At 43.6% G+C, this 17,646-nt stretch overlaps 1 protein-coding gene across 3 annotated transcripts in view; it reads right to left on the minus strand.

The window, feature by feature from the left end:
* The window catches only part of Blo (bloated), a 161,879-nt gene that overhangs the window by 15,737 nt on the left and 128,496 nt on the right, over positions 1-17,646 (minus strand). For 2 of the 3 annotated variants that reach the window (XM_078196456.1, XM_078196455.1), the window contains exon 4: positions 6,021-6,323. The exons of the other annotated variant lie outside the window; for it this stretch is intronic. In XM_078196456.1, coding sequence (XP_078052582.1) covers positions 6,021-6,323 — 303 coding nt within the window. The remainder of the gene's footprint in view (positions 1-6,020; positions 6,324-17,646) is intronic. 3 annotated transcript variants of the gene reach the window in all.

The raw sequence follows: 17,646 nt of genomic DNA on the forward strand, positions 1-17,646 counted from the left end.
GAAATTGCTAAACGATACCTATACTATTTATAAAATATTTTATTCTATTTACAAAATAGACTTTGTTGCCTTTGAAATAGCTTCCATCTGAGACACAAGCTCTCAAATACTGAAGCATATCTGCGCAAATAAAGTGTTCGATTGATAACATTTTTCGGTCTTTTCACCAAAAATTCGCGTATAAAAGTACAAACGTGATGCAAAATCCAAGAATTTGCACAAAAGGTCGCTACCAGTGTATATTTTCTCCTAAATATCTTATAACGTACAAATGGCATTCTTTCTGAAGGTGTCCTTAATAATTCCGAAGATCATCGACTTCTTTGCATGTCGTACTCAGAAACCCATGTTTCATCACCAGTTGTGATGCGTATCATGAACGTAGAGTCACGAGCCTGGTTGCCAGGTTCGGTGCGAGATTCCAGATTGCTAGAGTGGGGGGTGGTAGTATGGCGGAGCGATCCTCGGTGCCTCGCCTCGTGGCGGCGGAGTCGGAGACACTCCGAGAGCTAAAGGGTGTCCCTATTGTATCGCACCTCACGTCATCGAGCCGAAATACAATGGTGACACCCTTTAGCCAGCCGAGTGTCTCCGAGTGGTTCCGATCTCGCCGCACGAGGTAAGATAGCAAGGATCGCCGTGCTACTCCTGCTCCTCCCACCCTGTCATTCTGGAATCTCGCGTTCAAACCTGGCAACCCAAGTTACGAGAAATCGGTATAAAAAGCATCGCTGAATGCAAAAGATAAAATAAATTCTGAACTGAATAATCGTTAGGATATTTCACGAAGAACTTTCGTGTGATTTGTGTAGAGCGTCGGGTAGACAATGCCTTTTGTGAGCGAGAGAAGCGAAGCTGGTCTTCTCGATCGAAGAATTTCAAGAAAGAAGCGACGCAGTTTCGTTGCCGGAGAGGTCTATGCAATAATAACACAGTCTCCGAGCAATAATACTGTCTCGTCACGAATTTGTACAACACCGTGTGTATACCATACAGGAACAAACGCTGACCACAAGCGGCGCAATTGTTAGACTCCAAGTTCCCTCGTCACCGTGCGTCGTTGAGCATCTCAAAATATAAAAATCCGTGAGCCCCGATCGAGTTGAGCCCGGCCAGAAAAGCGATCCATTGTGAACCGTCACGCAGCATGATTTTCACAATGACAAGCTACATCCTAATCCACAATCGATACAATGGGTGTACACACGGAATGTCTCGTGGTAAATGCAACTTTTGCAGAAACGTGATTAGTGCAACCTGCAGTAAACTCGCGTTACGACGTTCTTTCTGGTATTCTTTTTTATTTTTACGGACGCTGCACCGCGGTGTTTAAATGTCGTCTGTTTAGTACGATTGTGTCGTGTGAAAACCTTTAGGTAGAACTCTTGGCGAATATCTGGAAGATAGTCTACATGATTAATTTAATATGGAAATTGTAATAAATCTTCAGATTGTATTTTATGGATTGGATTTTATATATTTATGACGAAAATGATTTAATTAAATGCAAAGCAGTGGGAATATCTAAAAAAGACGGAAATATGCTGACACTATTTTTAATGCGTTACAAAAATGGTATTAAACCGTGTAAACTTTATAAAAATCAAAAATGCCTCTACCAGGAGAGAATCATATACTGTGAGGTTAGAGAGCTTAATAAAATACTAATTCAATATTTAATATAGGTATTACCTTAATTATTGTCTGGACACATATGCACAGACGAAAATATTTGCGGGGTACGGAAGAAACGAAGAATTATATGTGTAGCTATTGCATTTTGCAATTAATGCAAATGATTTTACATTTGCTTAGGAATTCATAATCTATCAAAAAGAGTTAAAAAAGAACTTGCAATTTAGTCTTCAGTATAGATTGTTATCCGTGACTAGTGTTAAACAGTGTTTATGGTACCCTAAATATGGAGAATGTCGCCACGAGCAATTAGAATTTCAGTTTACAATCTAAAAATTCCTCTTTCCTTAAAAATTGCTACAAAACAAAACGACTCGAGATATCTTATACTTCCGCTGGATTCGTATAAAAAAGACGCCATCTTACAAAGCTACATAATTCTTTTCTGTGGGAAACTCCTACACCGGTTCTTAACATTATACTTCGAAAACGCGTAGCAACAATTACGCATTGATAAGATTACTACCATTCCTATCAACGATTCTTCGATTCGACCCCGCCGCGTACCGTCCCGATACTTTTCCGCGCCGCGCCAGGAATGAATTTGTCTCTCGGGCAGCGGCCGCAACTGCAGAAGCCGCCGGTACGTGCTTCCGGGTAATAAAGTGTTAACAAACGCGTCGACAAGGCTAACTGCAGTTCGTCTTCGGGCGCAGACAAACAGATCCGCCGGTGTAGAATACTACAAGGTAGCATTGCGCGCGGTGAATACATCGTTCAATCCGTGGCGGCACTGGGTAGCAAGCAGCGTGCAGCATGCAGCAAGCACGAGTCGCGTCAGTGTCTACGACCCGGCTTTCCGATCGCTATTGACCAGTCAGCGGAGTCGAAGATCCACCGCTCGGTTACGAGGCGCGGGTAGTTACCAAAGGGAAGATGTATCTACCGGTGCCACCTAATACAAACCAACTTAGCCTTGATATAAGGATTTTCAAGCGAGTCGGAGTCGGAGTAGCGAGCCGGAGCGGAAAGAGGAAGACGCAGATACAGGTAGTCGGGAGAAAGGGAATAGTGAGAGTGCGCGGCTGGGACGAGGGCGAGGATAATAGAGCAGAGCGAGAGAAATAGAGAGAGAGAGAGAGAGAGAAAGAAAGAGAAAGAGAAAGAGAGAGAAGGAGAGATAGAGAGTGAGAGAGAGAGAGAGAGTGAGAGGGGAGAGGAGGAAACATGGTGTGCAGCGCGGCAGGTAGAATCGTATCGGCAAATTGCAATCGACGACCGCCTTGTCGGCAACTCCTTGTGCCAAGAGGAAGGTGCTAGAAGGAAGATAGAGCAGGAGGGAGCCGAGAATACGGGGGCCAGAGAGACAGAGACAGAGGGGTTATCTACTATCCACCAAGTGATACGAATATCCGGCATTGTTTAGGTCTTCGGGGCTAAAAGTTATCGGCCCGTGATCGTTCCGGGAATCGCAACCTGGTGTTTTCATTGATGCCTTCCGCTTTCCATACGCGTGGGTCGGCCGCGATCCATATACCTGTGCAACACACTCGAAGCGGTCGGATAAGACCGGGTCAGTTCGCACACGTCCGCGGGGACGCAATAATCTTTCCCGGGTCATAAATCGTAACGGGTTTCCGCCGAAACAGCCGGCTATTATTTCGAAATAACGGCCGAACGGGATGGAAAGCGAACGGTAATTCGATGTTTTTCAATCGCAGATCCGCGGCGCGGGATATTGATATCATGACCGACGAGATTTATGACGGGGATCGTTCAATACTCCCGCACATTTATACGTGTTTAGTTGTACTGTCCCTTGACCCCTTAACGCGGAATTACGTGTTCATTTAAAATGGAAATATCGTGGGTTAATAGAGTTTTGGATTTCGAATTAAAATAGCAGAGAGTTAAACTTGAATTGCAACTTGCGCTATCACTGCTTTCATAACAATCTTGATAGTGTAGTTCTGCGTTTTTAATAATTTTTCTGATAAAACGAGACAATTTTTATTCCTTCCACGTCTTTTTTACTTTCATCCCTAGACTTGAACGACGGAAATATCAAATTTTAATTCGTTGTAAAATAAATTAATTGTACATTCATATTTAACAGAGCATGTACAAAATCATCACGAATCTGATTCGTCGTAATAGTGCAAATAATTAGTATCAAACTGGTAAAAATCAAATCTGAATTTCTACAGTCAAACTACAAAAATCGATTTGCATTCCTCCTATAACTTTTTACTGTTTTTTCCGAGTATTTAATTTTGCTAAAATGAAATGGACAATTCTAAATCGATGTTCACGTCCACGTTAGAAAGTGCAATAAACTCTAATGAACCTTCCGTTTCAAATTATACGTTGTAATTTCAGGTTTTAGTCTACACACGTGTTTCACAAGTAACTAATTCCTGCGTGTTAAGGCAGCGGGGATTTCTTACAGGAAAGTCCGAGATTACATATTAGGTAATCCCATATGTTATCTAACAAAAACCGCATATCTCATGTGGAACTAATCAAGCAACATATATTTATTGGTAGAGTACGAAACACAGGTGTCTGTGATGTAACTTACGTCTAGCTGGAAGTAAATTAACTCTACCGCTGCCATCTCGGTCAATTTGAGAATTACGATCTAGATATTAATATTTATAATATTTATACTTCAGCCTCGTCCATGAATATGTCAATAAAAAAATAAAGAATGTTTCCCAAAAACACTGGAACGAGCGAAAAGTCTTCGAAAGTCTATAATTCACACGTGATGGTGTTATTTTTATTTTCGTTCCAATCAGCGTGCGTTCTGCTGTGCAAACATCTAATTGTTCCGACGGATCGACTTCCCATAATTGTGGTAATAAAGATAGGAAATGATTAATGGTGCACCAATGAAATTCAAATACTAGTAAAGTTCTTGCTAGCTTGCCGCGCATTTCACGCGCGTGTAACTTTTAAGGATTCCCGTAACTCACCGCCGCGTCGTTCAAATTGAACCGGAGGGGGGAAAAAAAGGGATTAGTATGAATCGCTTCATTAACTGTACGCATATGTTTACGAGCGCAAGGAAAACGCCATTATTCTGATGCCCCGGCAGTTAATGAAAGCGAGGGAAGCAGTGGGAGGAGTCTGGAGGGACGAGTGCCAACCTTTTGCGGTACTAACGAGACCGTGCACGGTGTATGCCTGGTTTCATAGTAAAACGGAACTGTAATTCGTTTTTACCGACTCATTAGAGAACACGGATTTCCTTGTGCGTCGTTCTTTTCCGCGTTCTAACCATTCCAGCCTCGCGGGCTCCGGCCGTACCTCGAATCAGCGTTCGGCCAGACGATATTTTCAATGACTGGGAATCGGCTTCTCGGAAATGGTCACTCGGGCAGATCGTAAATTTCAGGGCGCGCGATTAAACCGTAATTGGATCTATGAATTTTAATTGCCGCCATTAGGATGCGATGGGATAACGTGACAAAACTTGCGAAGGCTTGACGCGAGAACTGAATATAAACGGTTGCCGTTTCGTAACAATCCATTCATGGTTCCGCAGTTGTCGCGTAATCAGTTGGGGTTTACGAGAAAATTTATTGAAATCGATCGGGCAGATCATGCTTGAATTACATTACACAGTTTTAAAACTGAAAAGAGTATGTAATGATAAATGAAAACAGTTCCTTGTCGAAGTGCTTCGTAATATGTTTAACACGTAAAATTGAAGAGGAATTGCATAAGATAAGAAAACATGAAACAATTAGCCCTGAAAAAGACGATATTGGTATATATTGGCACGCCGTGGTTATTATCGATCTAGAAGGGATTAATGCAGCGTTATTATTTTAAATAATAAAATAAACATACTATTTACGATGAAGTTTATAATAAAAATTCTTAAAATAAAGTTTGATAAGGTTATTTGTTTTAAATTTTGAGGACAATTACATCCATTAACCGTAATTTTGCTAGATATAATTAGGGTAGTTCTAGCTTTCTATGATTTTAATTATACCATTAATCGTAATTTTGCTAGACATATTTAGGGCAGTTCAAGCTTTCTATGATCTCACGATTTTACCATGTAATAATATTAGGTTGGTGGTAAAAAGCTGTTGATTTAATCAAAATATGCCCCATTTGCTTTACTACACCCTTTTCAACAAGATATCAATACAGAAATGCCTGTCTCAAACAAATTCTGATCTTTAGAATTAATAAACTCTGATATGGAATATTTCAGAGTGTCTTCATTTATATACTAGTTAGCCCGCAAAAGCTCGGACAGATTTTGAGCAGTTTTAGGACAGTGTTGTCATTATACGTTGTTCGGCTAAGGAATGTGACAGCGACCTGTCATAAATAATGTCGGGATTAAGAGAAATAGAACGAACCCTAGCTTGAAAAACGTAAACACTTGAGTTTTTCTTCTCTGACGTCAGCTGTTCTACGTTGCCAGTAGGTTCGCCCTCGGCGCGTGGCTGTCCCATTACAAACCGCGCGAAGCATGTTGACCAGCTCAGCGTTTGCATTTTACCGCATTTTCGTAACTTCCCCTCTACCTCTCGGACGTTAGAGACCCTTAGCGGACGGCTGGCGGATATATCCGCCCAAAATCCTGCGCGCTCGAATACCCGTCGTCCACAGCGACGCTCGCCCGTCGAGCGCCGCCGTACGAAGCCACTTCCACTAGAAATCTGAAATAAATCTTCTGGCTTATAGTATTTCTGTCTTATGCGATAAAGTGCATTTTATTAGATTGGTGCATATGAATACTATATACTATTTAGCCTGTATGAATACTATATACTATTTAGCCCGTAAAAACTGTCCTAAGTGTTTAAAATAGCGAAAGTCGGTTGGCGAAAGATCTATATTTTATAAAATTTTATATTTTACTTCATTTAATTTCGCAATTGTTTTGTACAACGTATGCGTAGTTTTTGTGGGCTACACAGTATGTAAATGGAGACAGTCTGAAAAATCCATGCTACAGTTTATTGATCCGAAAAATCAGAATTTCTTGAAGACAGACATTTATGAATTAAACTCGCGTTGGGAAAAGTGTATTGAAACAAATGGGGCACATTTTGATTAAATTAATAGCTTTTGAAAAAAGATATGCAGTTTTATATACTCGCTTAAAAATCCGACATTTCATATGCACCAACCTAATAGAATTGGATGTGTATTAATGGAAACCGATCGTTATGGTATTCGATTTTTGCGGCACGGCTCTGTTGCTCTTTGTGTTCGGTTGCCTGGGGCTGGCAGGCCCCGTGGAAGAAAATCGGTAAGGAAACGTTTCCAATTTGAAAGGATCACGTCGGACGTACCCTATCGTTCAGCTGGGAGTCAGCGCCGATCGAGTGGAAACGTCCACCACCCTGGCACGAAGCAGAAGTAACGTTAGCCGAGGATTCAGATGCGATCGTTACAATGTCGGCCGAGACAGAGTGGCGTAAGTCGCGGTCGCTCGTCGGAATAGATGTTACCGTCAGCCGCCACAAGACACCTCAGCCATCACGCGGAACGAAATCGTTTATTTAACGAATGGTACACGCGCTTATTCATCGGCGCAGTTTTTCCTTTCAGCTGCGCTCCGCATTAGCGGCCGATAATTTCTGAGGAACGGACTTCGTTACCGGTGAAATTAATCATTTTCGGGGATCTCTCGACGCGAGCTTACGCAATATTTTCTCGCGCGTGAACCTCGCAGCGACCCTCGTTAGATTCATGCAATTTTTCCGATCTCTTCTCGTGGTTCGTAAAAGTTGAAGCGGCGTGATGCAGCACAATATTTTGTATAGTTAAGTCTGTACAGCTTGATGTAACTTTGTAGTCATATGGTAATTTATCATGTTTTTTAATCCATTTTTATCTGTTTTAAATCGTGTTTTACTTTGAAGTATTTCTCGTTCAATTTTTTGTTAGATGCGAATTTATTCACTATTGTTAATTCGTTGTTAATTTGTATATAGAGCTTGGTATCCCTACAAAAATTTTGGACTATAGAGGATTGACGCATAAAAGAACGGAAGAGCGAAAACGTGGATCGAAGTGATCATTGGTAAGCAAACAGATATGATGTCTCAAGAGAAACGCCACAGATCTATCTTGTATTATAATTTCCAGCGATTTTTGCGTCTATCGAAGATAATTATCGGCCGAACACGATCGGCATTGATATTTTGTATTGCTTTCTTAGAATGTATCGCTTGCATAGCCGATATTACGTGAATTTCCGGATCGAGAGAGTGCCTTCTTCATTGCGAGGAGAGATTACCGAGGGCAGATACTAAGAAAGGTTCGAGACCATCCCTCCGCAACGGTGAAACGCTGGTGCAACATGGCGAACGTAATGGACGATCGTTCACGAACGGCTTTCACACGATAAACAATCGATACCGACGTGCTGTTGTTAATCCGGAATTATCGTCCCGAGGCAGGGTGGAGACTGTTATCGAGAAACCAGGAAGCAATTGGGAAGCCCTTTTCTACGGGAGAGCTATTCTTGACGCGTATCACTATCGTTCCGCAAATTGTCAAGTCGGTCCACGACTTACTTCGTTTCCGTGATCAATTTTAATCCGAACCAACGTTATTCCGTTTAACCTCTCGTGTACTCGCATTATTCGCCCACGGTTGTTCACGCTGCTATTCGATAGACTTCGCGATCTCTCGATTTGTAAATGCAACGAACACACACTCCGACCAAATGTTTAGAAAATCAAACTAAATCACTTTAGTCACTCGTATTGTTAGATAAAATTATAAAATTTTAAAGACTGAATTAATTATATATAAACATATACGTACATATTTAATCCGATTTAACCCTTTGCACTCGAGTGGTGACCCCGATGCACCACTAAAAATTGTTATATCGTGTAACAATATAATATTAAATTTGTCAAACGTGTTCATATTTAAATAGCGTTCAAACTGTAATTGTTGTATGAGTCACAAGGCTCAATTTCATATGCAGAAAATGCAATAAATCATAGGAAATAGAAATACTGCATAGATCGGAAGAAACCATTTCGGATTTCAAATTAAAATGGCTTCGAGTGCAAAGGGTTAAATTCAAGGTTCTCACAACTCGTCACGATCATCTCTTTAATCCTCTTCATAGTGCTCTCTAAACTGTTCAATGATCTCGACGAAAATTGTTAACGATGTAATCCGACTTAATTTCCTATCGACGATCGAAGCTGATTGCGTTGGCTCAAAACACGAGTAAGTAAAGACTGTTTGACTCGGGAGACACGGCTGGTCATAAAGTTGTGGAAACGTCCACCGTGAAGCGGCCTTGAGGGACCCCACAGAAGCGTGGCCTAGCTCGTCGATAGTATTCGCGACTCCGAGAGCACAATGGACAGCATGGTTTCCGCCTGGATAGCGACGCTAAAGAAGAGCAGAATGGTAGAGAGACCAAGAGAAGTCGTAGACACAGGAAGAAGTTCAAGAAGGAGAAGAGGAGGACGGGAAAAGAGAGCGACCCATCCGGTAGGGTGGACTGGCAGAGGACAGGGCTACGGAGGAAGGAGATACCCGAGCTTCGGCAGACCACAATAAATAGCCGTGGTATCGTGTTGCGAGTAATTGAACGGGGCTTCATCCGTGGCGCATTAAGTATTGAAAACGTGCTGGATCCGGTGAGACAGCGGAGGCAGGAAGAGAAGAAGGGCCCGGGAAGACCAAGAAAATAGAAGAGGATCGAAGTTATGTTCCGTATGCCGGTCCGTTGCTGTCCAGGGGTGTTGTCTGTGCGTGCGCGTGTCCGTTTGTATGTGTGCAACGATTCCCGAAGAGGAACCAGAAGAGGGACTTCTTTCGCTGGCGGCGCATAATGGCGCTGATCTTGGCCACTCTACGGTTACGTGAGGGCAATACCGTATTGTTATTTGTTGGGTTAGGCGCGGTGCTCGCTTCCAGATCAAGTACCCGCGTGTCTGCGATACAGCGGGGCCTGGAATAATATCGCGCGAGCTTATTGTTGCCGCTCGTCGCAGATAGATCATTCTATTATCGAGATAGGGGATACACGCGCGAGCCAGCTCACACGTTACACGATGGCGCGCACGTTCCCAGTAAACTCTCTATGGTCTCTTTCCCTCACTCCCTCTCCCTCTCTCTCTCTTTCTCTTTGGTTGCCTTCGTCCTGTTACTTTTGATTGATATTCCGCGCGCGCGCGCGCGCGAGCACAGACTAGCTTCTGTGGATCCGTTGTCCCTTGATTGAAACGCTCGCGCGCTGATGAACCCGAGAGCAAATCGAGTATGGCTGAGAGCCGGCCGAAGAAAACGGTCCCCGCCGAACCACGGCGTACGTTTCAGACCGTGGATTTTTTGAGCAGATACGGAATCAGCGATAGAGGGATTCTAGAATTGGCATCGAATGATGGATACGAATCGTTAAGATGATATCTTCGCGTCTACCTCGTCCCTTTGGCGCGCATAAGCCTGCCTGGGTGATCCAGTGTGTCGCTTAAGTATTCATTTCGTTCTTCTCAAATTGACGATATATCATGCTCCCTTATACGGGCCACCGATACCGGACAGCGTCACGCCCGCCCCTGACATCTCGAAGAGGATTAAAATGAAATAGAGGAACCGAGGCGATATTTTCCGTAGCTTACGTCACTTGACGATTGTATCGGCAGATCCGCCGCGCCGCGTTTGGGTATCGGAGCTTCCGTCCCTGAATAGCTATGATAATAATGTAAAGTTACGTCCTTCCACGTTGATCCGCGCGACCACGTTGCCGTGGGATCCTTGTCCACCTCTAAGGTGCCAATCTCGTCCGATGCTTCTGAGTAAAAATTGTTCTTTCAATGGACCGCAAGGTTTCGCGATTAGTGGATCAGCGGAGTCTGATTCCTCTTAACCTTACAACTGCATAAATTGTAATATAATTTAATAGATTATATGAAATATAATATAATACGTAGACTATAGCAGACTATAGTAGTTTATATACATTTAAGGGATGTTTTCCTTTTCACTCTTGAAATGTGTACGATATAAAATATACACGCGTACATATTTTTCAAAGGACTATTGAAAAATTATACCGAAATCAGAGTGTCCGTGATTCGATTTATTTCCATCTGACAGTAATTTAATGGCAAGTTCCTTCGTATATAGGTTAATGTAATTATTGAAAAATTCACGCAATCCTTTATCAGCTCATCAAGTTCGCAATGTCTTAACGTAAAACTCGCACTTACTGCTTTGGCAGTGTGCAATATTTAACAATCGGCAGTAATTGGCAGTAATTGGCAGTCTGGTTAAGGGCTTAAATAGCTTCGAGTCCGATGAGTTGATAGATAGACTCCCAGTGGATAAAGTGTTAATATAGCGGACGCTTGTGCCGCAACGGATGCGTTCGAAGAACTTGTCATTAGCCTGACAGCATGACGCGACGTTCCGCCGACTCGAGTCGCCAATCGATACGGTTGAAAATCATCGAACATGAAAAAGACCCGGGATCCCGGAGCCGTGGCGGAGAGCTTGCGCAACCGTTAAATCGCGTAACGATTCTCTCCCCCCCCTCCCCCTGATTACATGCATCCGTCGAAGGATTCGCTTCACGGTGGCGGAATACTCATCTTTCGAAGCGGCGACGTTTCCGATGGCGAAACCCGCGAGGTGTCGGCGATTAGATTGAATTAGGTTGTGCGCAAGATTGCTTCGTGCGCTTTCGGATCACGGTTTCTGCTGAACTGTGAGAAACCACTAAACTTTCATCCGCGGTTCTTGGTTAATCCCGTAATCAACGAGACCAGAAAGCGCATTCTTATTAAGATTCGATGCCGCGGCGGCGGCGGCGGCGGCAGCGACGGCGACTCCTGGTTACTTCTCTCGCGCAGCCTATTTGCATCTGGTATCGTAGATCCCCGCAAACGATACGACCCGCTGCTACGGTCAGCGGCTACGGGTGGCTAGCTGATTTTTTCTTCTCGGGATGCGGAAAACAAAGACGGGAGAAAAATGTACCTCGTGCCCGATCGCCGGGCTATCCGGTAACGCAAACGGCATGAATCGTATCGTGGGTTTCCCGCGTTGAATTTCACCAGAAGTCTAAATGTAAATTTCGTTTGCCGGAGGAATTGCGTTGTCTCGATCGTCTGCTATTATTGCACAAGTCCTGATAAGAAGATAACGTTTTTTACGTATACTTCTTAACGTATTTTAAAAGAATTGATCCTTTTGAAAAGGTGTTCACATACTTTTCAATACGAGTGTATTTACTCCTTTTGCTTTATACTTGGAAAATAGTATCTATAAAATAGATGAATAAGATGTAACATAGAACTAGAAGTAAAAAGACTGTATATTGTATGTATACAGATATTAATATCTCACGTACAGAGATTATATTTATCCACTCTAGTTTATTGTTGACGCAAGGTATTAATTCCACAAACAATTCTCAATAATATCGTAATCATTCCGTATCCATTTAATTTCCCTTTGCTCAACATTGCCTCTTTGCATTTTTAATGTAGGGTGAATTTTAATAAGTTCCAGTAACTTACTTGATACGAGAACAACTTTAATGGTTCATTTTCATCCGTGGTTCAAAACAATTCTAGACCTCGTACAGTGAAAAGAGAAAAGTCTCGTCAGAATGCACCGCAACAGTAAAGCACTTAATTCATGTTTGTAGTATACGAATACGTTTGAAAAGATTGATATATTATTTCTGGGTTCGGCGTGTTCCATCGATCCGAGATTCGAGTGGACACTGGATGCATCAGAGGCGCGTCGACTGGACACGTACCTATCGAATGCATCTTTGCATCGGTGAATAGTCGCCGCGGAAAAGGTGCAAGCACCGCACGATGATCCTGAGAGGTCTCCAGGCTTAACTAACTGCGTTCCTTATCTAAATGGCAATAATAATTGGCTGTGAAGCGTATCCCGTATCGATACCCCGACAAACGTGCGATGCACTGCCATGGGAACAATGCACCGTCTGACTTATAGCGCGTTCGGTGTATAGAAGGCGTTCAGACAGAGAGTTCCCGGAGATGATAGGTGCGAGGTACACGTTCCTGAAACGAGAGGGGGATAATTCCGAATTATCATTCACGTCTAATCGATAATAGGCTCCGGTAACTCCGCGAGTCCCTTGCTTGACACCGTATTCCCTTGCGAAATTTAACTTGTCGAATTTTCGAGGGCCCACCGACACTTGACATTAACACTCGAACGACCGATCCTCTCGACGAAAATATAGCCGAGTACGCTACGGTTAATTCGTATCTTTATTTATCAATTTCTTGCAACATATTTTTTATAGTTCTAGTATTTTATGTAGTTTTATATTTTATAGTGTAGTAATTTAAATTAATTGACGATAGCCAGATAGATAAATATTTAAACTCTGGTTTCAAATGGGCACGGATTCCGTTATTCGAATCTATAATAATTTTATGCCTGTTTCAATGTTCTTGGTAACCTTAAAACTATTTCGCCGAAGTCGTTTCGTGTTTACGCAATTTTAAGATAAAGTTGAAATAAAAGTTGAGAAGGATGTACGGTAATATTAACCGAGCCTGAACGAAGTATACCCAGAATGAGAAGCCGCGAGTGGATGATAGGCTTTCCAACAGTCTGTTAATTAGTAGAACGAATCACACGTAACGTTTGCACCAATTAGCGCACAAGCGAGTGCAACAATGGTATCGCAACCGTGCATTGCTACGTAATTGAGAGGCAAGTCTAGCCGTGATACAGTTAACAGTAACTTGGATCGTTTTATTTCCGAGGAAAAGCGATATTACGTTACCTGCCCCGACATTTTGTAATAGTTACAACAAATCGAACGTTGACCTTGCTAGTGCGCTCTTATTCAGCCATATGGAGTGTAATTAATACTATTAACAGAATTTTTAATGATTCTGAAACGAGCTCAGTAATTACATTTTAAAAAGTTATTACTCAATATAAATCCAAATAATTAATTGTTGCACGAATGAAATTGCTGTAGCTTCACAAAATGCTTGTGTCGAAATTACAATAATCATTGATACTTTTCGAAAAAATTAAACTGGTAAAATATAGAATATTAAATTGAAGTGTCCTTATTTTCGAAATATGCAAATATATATACAAAATATAGAGACAGCATTTTCTCCGCACCTTACAATTGTCTTATTTCTTCACTCGGTGAAAAGTGGATGCAAAATCTTGCAGTGGAACTTATCAGTAATGTCGCTGTATAGTCTGCGAGGTTTCTCTTTACCATGTACAGACTTCGCCAGTGGAAGCGCAGCGTACAGGTGAGTATATGGCCGCCACTGTCTACCCTCAGTGACACCGGAATACGTCAACGAGGGTAACCGCGCGTCCCACGCATCCCCGACCCTCGATCCACGTTAATTGCCGTAAAAAGCCACGCGCCTCCTCCCACTCCCCCGCAGCTGTATCGTATTTTCTCGGCCGTGTGTACATCGCACGTCCTTTTGTCAGCGAATAGATATCGGCGGAGGTAGCCACTTAACCAAAGGATCGATCGCTTCTTCGACCGCGTAGTTTCACCCGCGGATCTCCGTCCCTCTCTCTCTCTCTCTCTCTCTCTCTCTCTCTCTCCACCGCCCCTCCTCCCCATCCCTCTCTGTCTGTCAGTCGGGGTAATTGAGTTCGGCGAGTGCGCACCGACAAAGTAAACCGTGAGGTATCACGGTACCGGGCGACGTCCCGCGGCCGTTGTCTCATAAAGATTACACGGTGCACGAGTTTCCATAAATATTCATGCTTCCATAATTGCTCTTCCTGCTCCCCGCGCGCCGTTGAATAACGACCGTCCAACGAGAATTCAGATTTACTGGCGATCGCCATCGCCGAGTGATTTCCAGCCTTTCCGCGGCGCGGCGAGCACAAGCGCGAGCGGTGCCCGGCCGCGAAAGAGCGAGCGAGCGAGCGAGCACGGCCGCGATAGATCCAATGGATTGCGGATCCGATCCGATGAATTCGGACGGCACCGAACCCGACGATCACATCGACCACCAGACGGATCGCGTTACGCTCTATCGAGATCGACTGACAAGACCCCAGGAATAGGAGATTTTCATTTCGTTCCTCTCCACCGTGGGAGAAAGTCCCGTCTGCTCGGATCGCGGGCTGATTGCCTCGTGCCGAAGCGGATTCCCAGTTGTCCTGAGAACTATCTTCTTACTGTTGCTGCGCGCGCGATTAATGAAGTTGTAACGTTGTTCGGCAGATACTGCTCCGAGATTGGTTTAAGGAGACCGCGGATCTTTAGGTTTGTAAGGAGCACCGTCTCGTTTACCGAATGTTTTTAGTTGACAGCACAACCACGGGATTTAGATCCGTTTGGACGAATAGTATAAATACCCGCGATTCGATTATCTCGATTCCGGCGATGAATTAAAATTGTCTTAAGGTTTGTGGACAAATTGAATTTAAATTAAATTAAAATGAAAATTATCGAACATATTGAAAGAAGTTGCCTAATTATACTCGCTTAGATTTTTGTTAAATCGAGCGATCGTTGAACAAAGTTTGTGAATGAGCGAAATTATTTAGTGTTTACGAATAAATCTAGAAGATCTGTCAATTGCAATTCGTAATTCAAAATCATAGTTCTTCACAAATTACTAAAAATAACTACTTACAAACATGACAGCGTTGTTTATGAATAATACACCTTGCGTGGCATTTCCGTTCTTACCTGCAACAAAAGAAATATATAGTTGGTTAGTAAATCATCGTAAATAGTGTATTTATACATAGACGCATAAATAAGCAATTAGAAACAGAAAATCGCTACCAACTCATGTCTTATTATCGGAATAAGAAAATTCGAAAATTTACAAATTCATTGTTCAAATTCTGTTCGGAGCAGCTGTGGTCTAAGCGAATCTGCCGCAGGCTGCCTTAATCAGCGGCCAAGTATCCTGGTAGCCTCGGTCAACAAAAATCGGCGTTTGCATAAAGACTGGTCTAGCGATCGTGAGAAGCGCCGGTGTACCTTCACAAAACGCGGCATTTCAATTTCAGTCCGCCGGATGATTCTGCAAAGTGTGCTACGCAACAGCCCGACAAATCCTTCGACACCGTCGCGCATAATAATTATCAATTACACGTACTCCCGTGATCGAACGTAATTATATTTAGCGGCGTACTTTCGTTCCGACGAAAAATCACGGAGGAATGGCCAGCCTGAAAAAGAACCCAGCGCATAAACTTTTAATTATACAGGAACGCGGGGCGCATCGGGGCGTAATTGTATTCACGAGTCGGTGGGTACAGTCTATCAAAGAATTTGTCCGCGTGGTCAGGAGGGCTGTGGAGAGATAACCGTGCACGATATATCGCGCTAATTCAATGTCTTCCCCGGCGCATTTACTTTCGTTGCAGCTGGTTGGCTGGCATTCCGATTGCGGGACGGTAAGGAGGGGAGCCAACGAAACGAGAAAAGAAGCAGAAAAAGGGACGAAACGGACAGGTCTCTGCGGTTGCCGCCGCTACGCAGCGCGGAGCCCCGCTCGGCACTCGGCTTTGGCTTCGGCTTCTCGGCTTCGGCTTGGCGCGACACAAAGCGGCCCCTGGCACGACTCGGCTCGACTCGGCTCGGCACGGAGCGGGGCGGCGCAACTAATGTTTCTCCGGGACAGGTCAGTTACACCACGAAAACGTACACCTCCGTTGATATTGGGCCCGAACCACAGGAATTGCCTCGAAAGACACGACGCGTTGCGTCACGGGAAAGAAAGGAGCACACGAGCGTGCGGTCGCGGTCGGGCCTCGGCTGTAGGCCGGGGAACGGCCTTTAGGAAGTGCGAAAGAGAGTCGACGCCGCGCCGGTGCCCCCTCAACTACCTGTAACCACCTGTAACTACCTGTAATAACCTGCTTTTCTTGCAACACTTTCACGTTCAAGATGGGATGGACTTTCGATGGATCGTCCATGTGTCGTCATCCAGTAACGAGCTCTCTCGGTTTCCCGCTCGCGATCCCACTCTCGATCGGCGCGGACCGTATTCGTCGATCGAACGTCCTCATTAAAATAAGTGGGCTCATTTCCACGTCGCGCCCGGCGCGCAACCCTAACGGAGTCGTCGCAACACGTCCGACGAAAAGCTGCGCCGGTTTTTGCGACCGCGGAAGAATATTGGTCAATTAGAGACGGAATTAACGATCCTTCGGGGAAGCTTCTATTGATCATCGATGATACGTAGATCGCTCTTGTGTGAACTGTAGAATTCCTCCTATTCATTACTGGATTTTTATGGCTTTTTTGGGGGGGGGATACACTTCTTGGCATTTGCTGCGGACGGTCTAGAGAGAAATGCTGTCTGCCGGTTGTGTTTTACATTTTAATTCGCGATTCTCTCTACCCGGGGATCGGAGCAGAAATTTTGTTCTTTGTTCGTGTTTTGAATGAAAAGAAATACGATAGAACTGTTGGGAATATTTGTACGCGACAGATGTGTCAAGGATACTTCGAGAAATGGTAGCAGATGTGATAAAATAATTTTTTGATCTTGAAAGTTATTCTTTTATAGTGTATAAGAGAAATATTGAAACTATGTGCAAAATAAAAATTGTCTGTTATTAATTGTAAGAAACAGGAGCTAATTTAAAAAAAGAACGAGTTTATGCTTTAATTATTCTGTATAATATAAGATTCGCGAATGTATGCGATCAAACGAAGTATCTTTCGAATTCATTTAATAAAAATGACTATTAAAAATGTCATCTCTTGGATCAGATGCGATAAATAGTTCCTTTGCACAAGGATTAGCAGTCGAATGATAATGCACATCGGATTTTCCCCGGCGAAGCAAATCGGGTTCTTTTCAGATGTCCTTGTCCGTGTCAACTATTCCGGTGACTTCATATTCCGAACGAAAGACCGCATACTCGCGCGCCTCTTTTTTCCTCTGTCCCTTTCTTTCGCGTCGTTCCGCCGCCCCCTTTCTCGTTTTTCTGTCTTTCTTCTCGTATTCCCCAGTGTGTTTCTTTGAGCCGATGCACGCCGCA

The sequence above is a fragment of the Augochlora pura genome, chromosome 2 (genome assembly GCF_028453695.1).
Source record: "Augochlora pura isolate Apur16 chromosome 2, APUR_v2.2.1, whole genome shotgun sequence".
Taxonomy (NCBI): Eukaryota; Metazoa; Arthropoda; class Insecta; order Hymenoptera; family Halictidae; genus Augochlora; species Augochlora pura.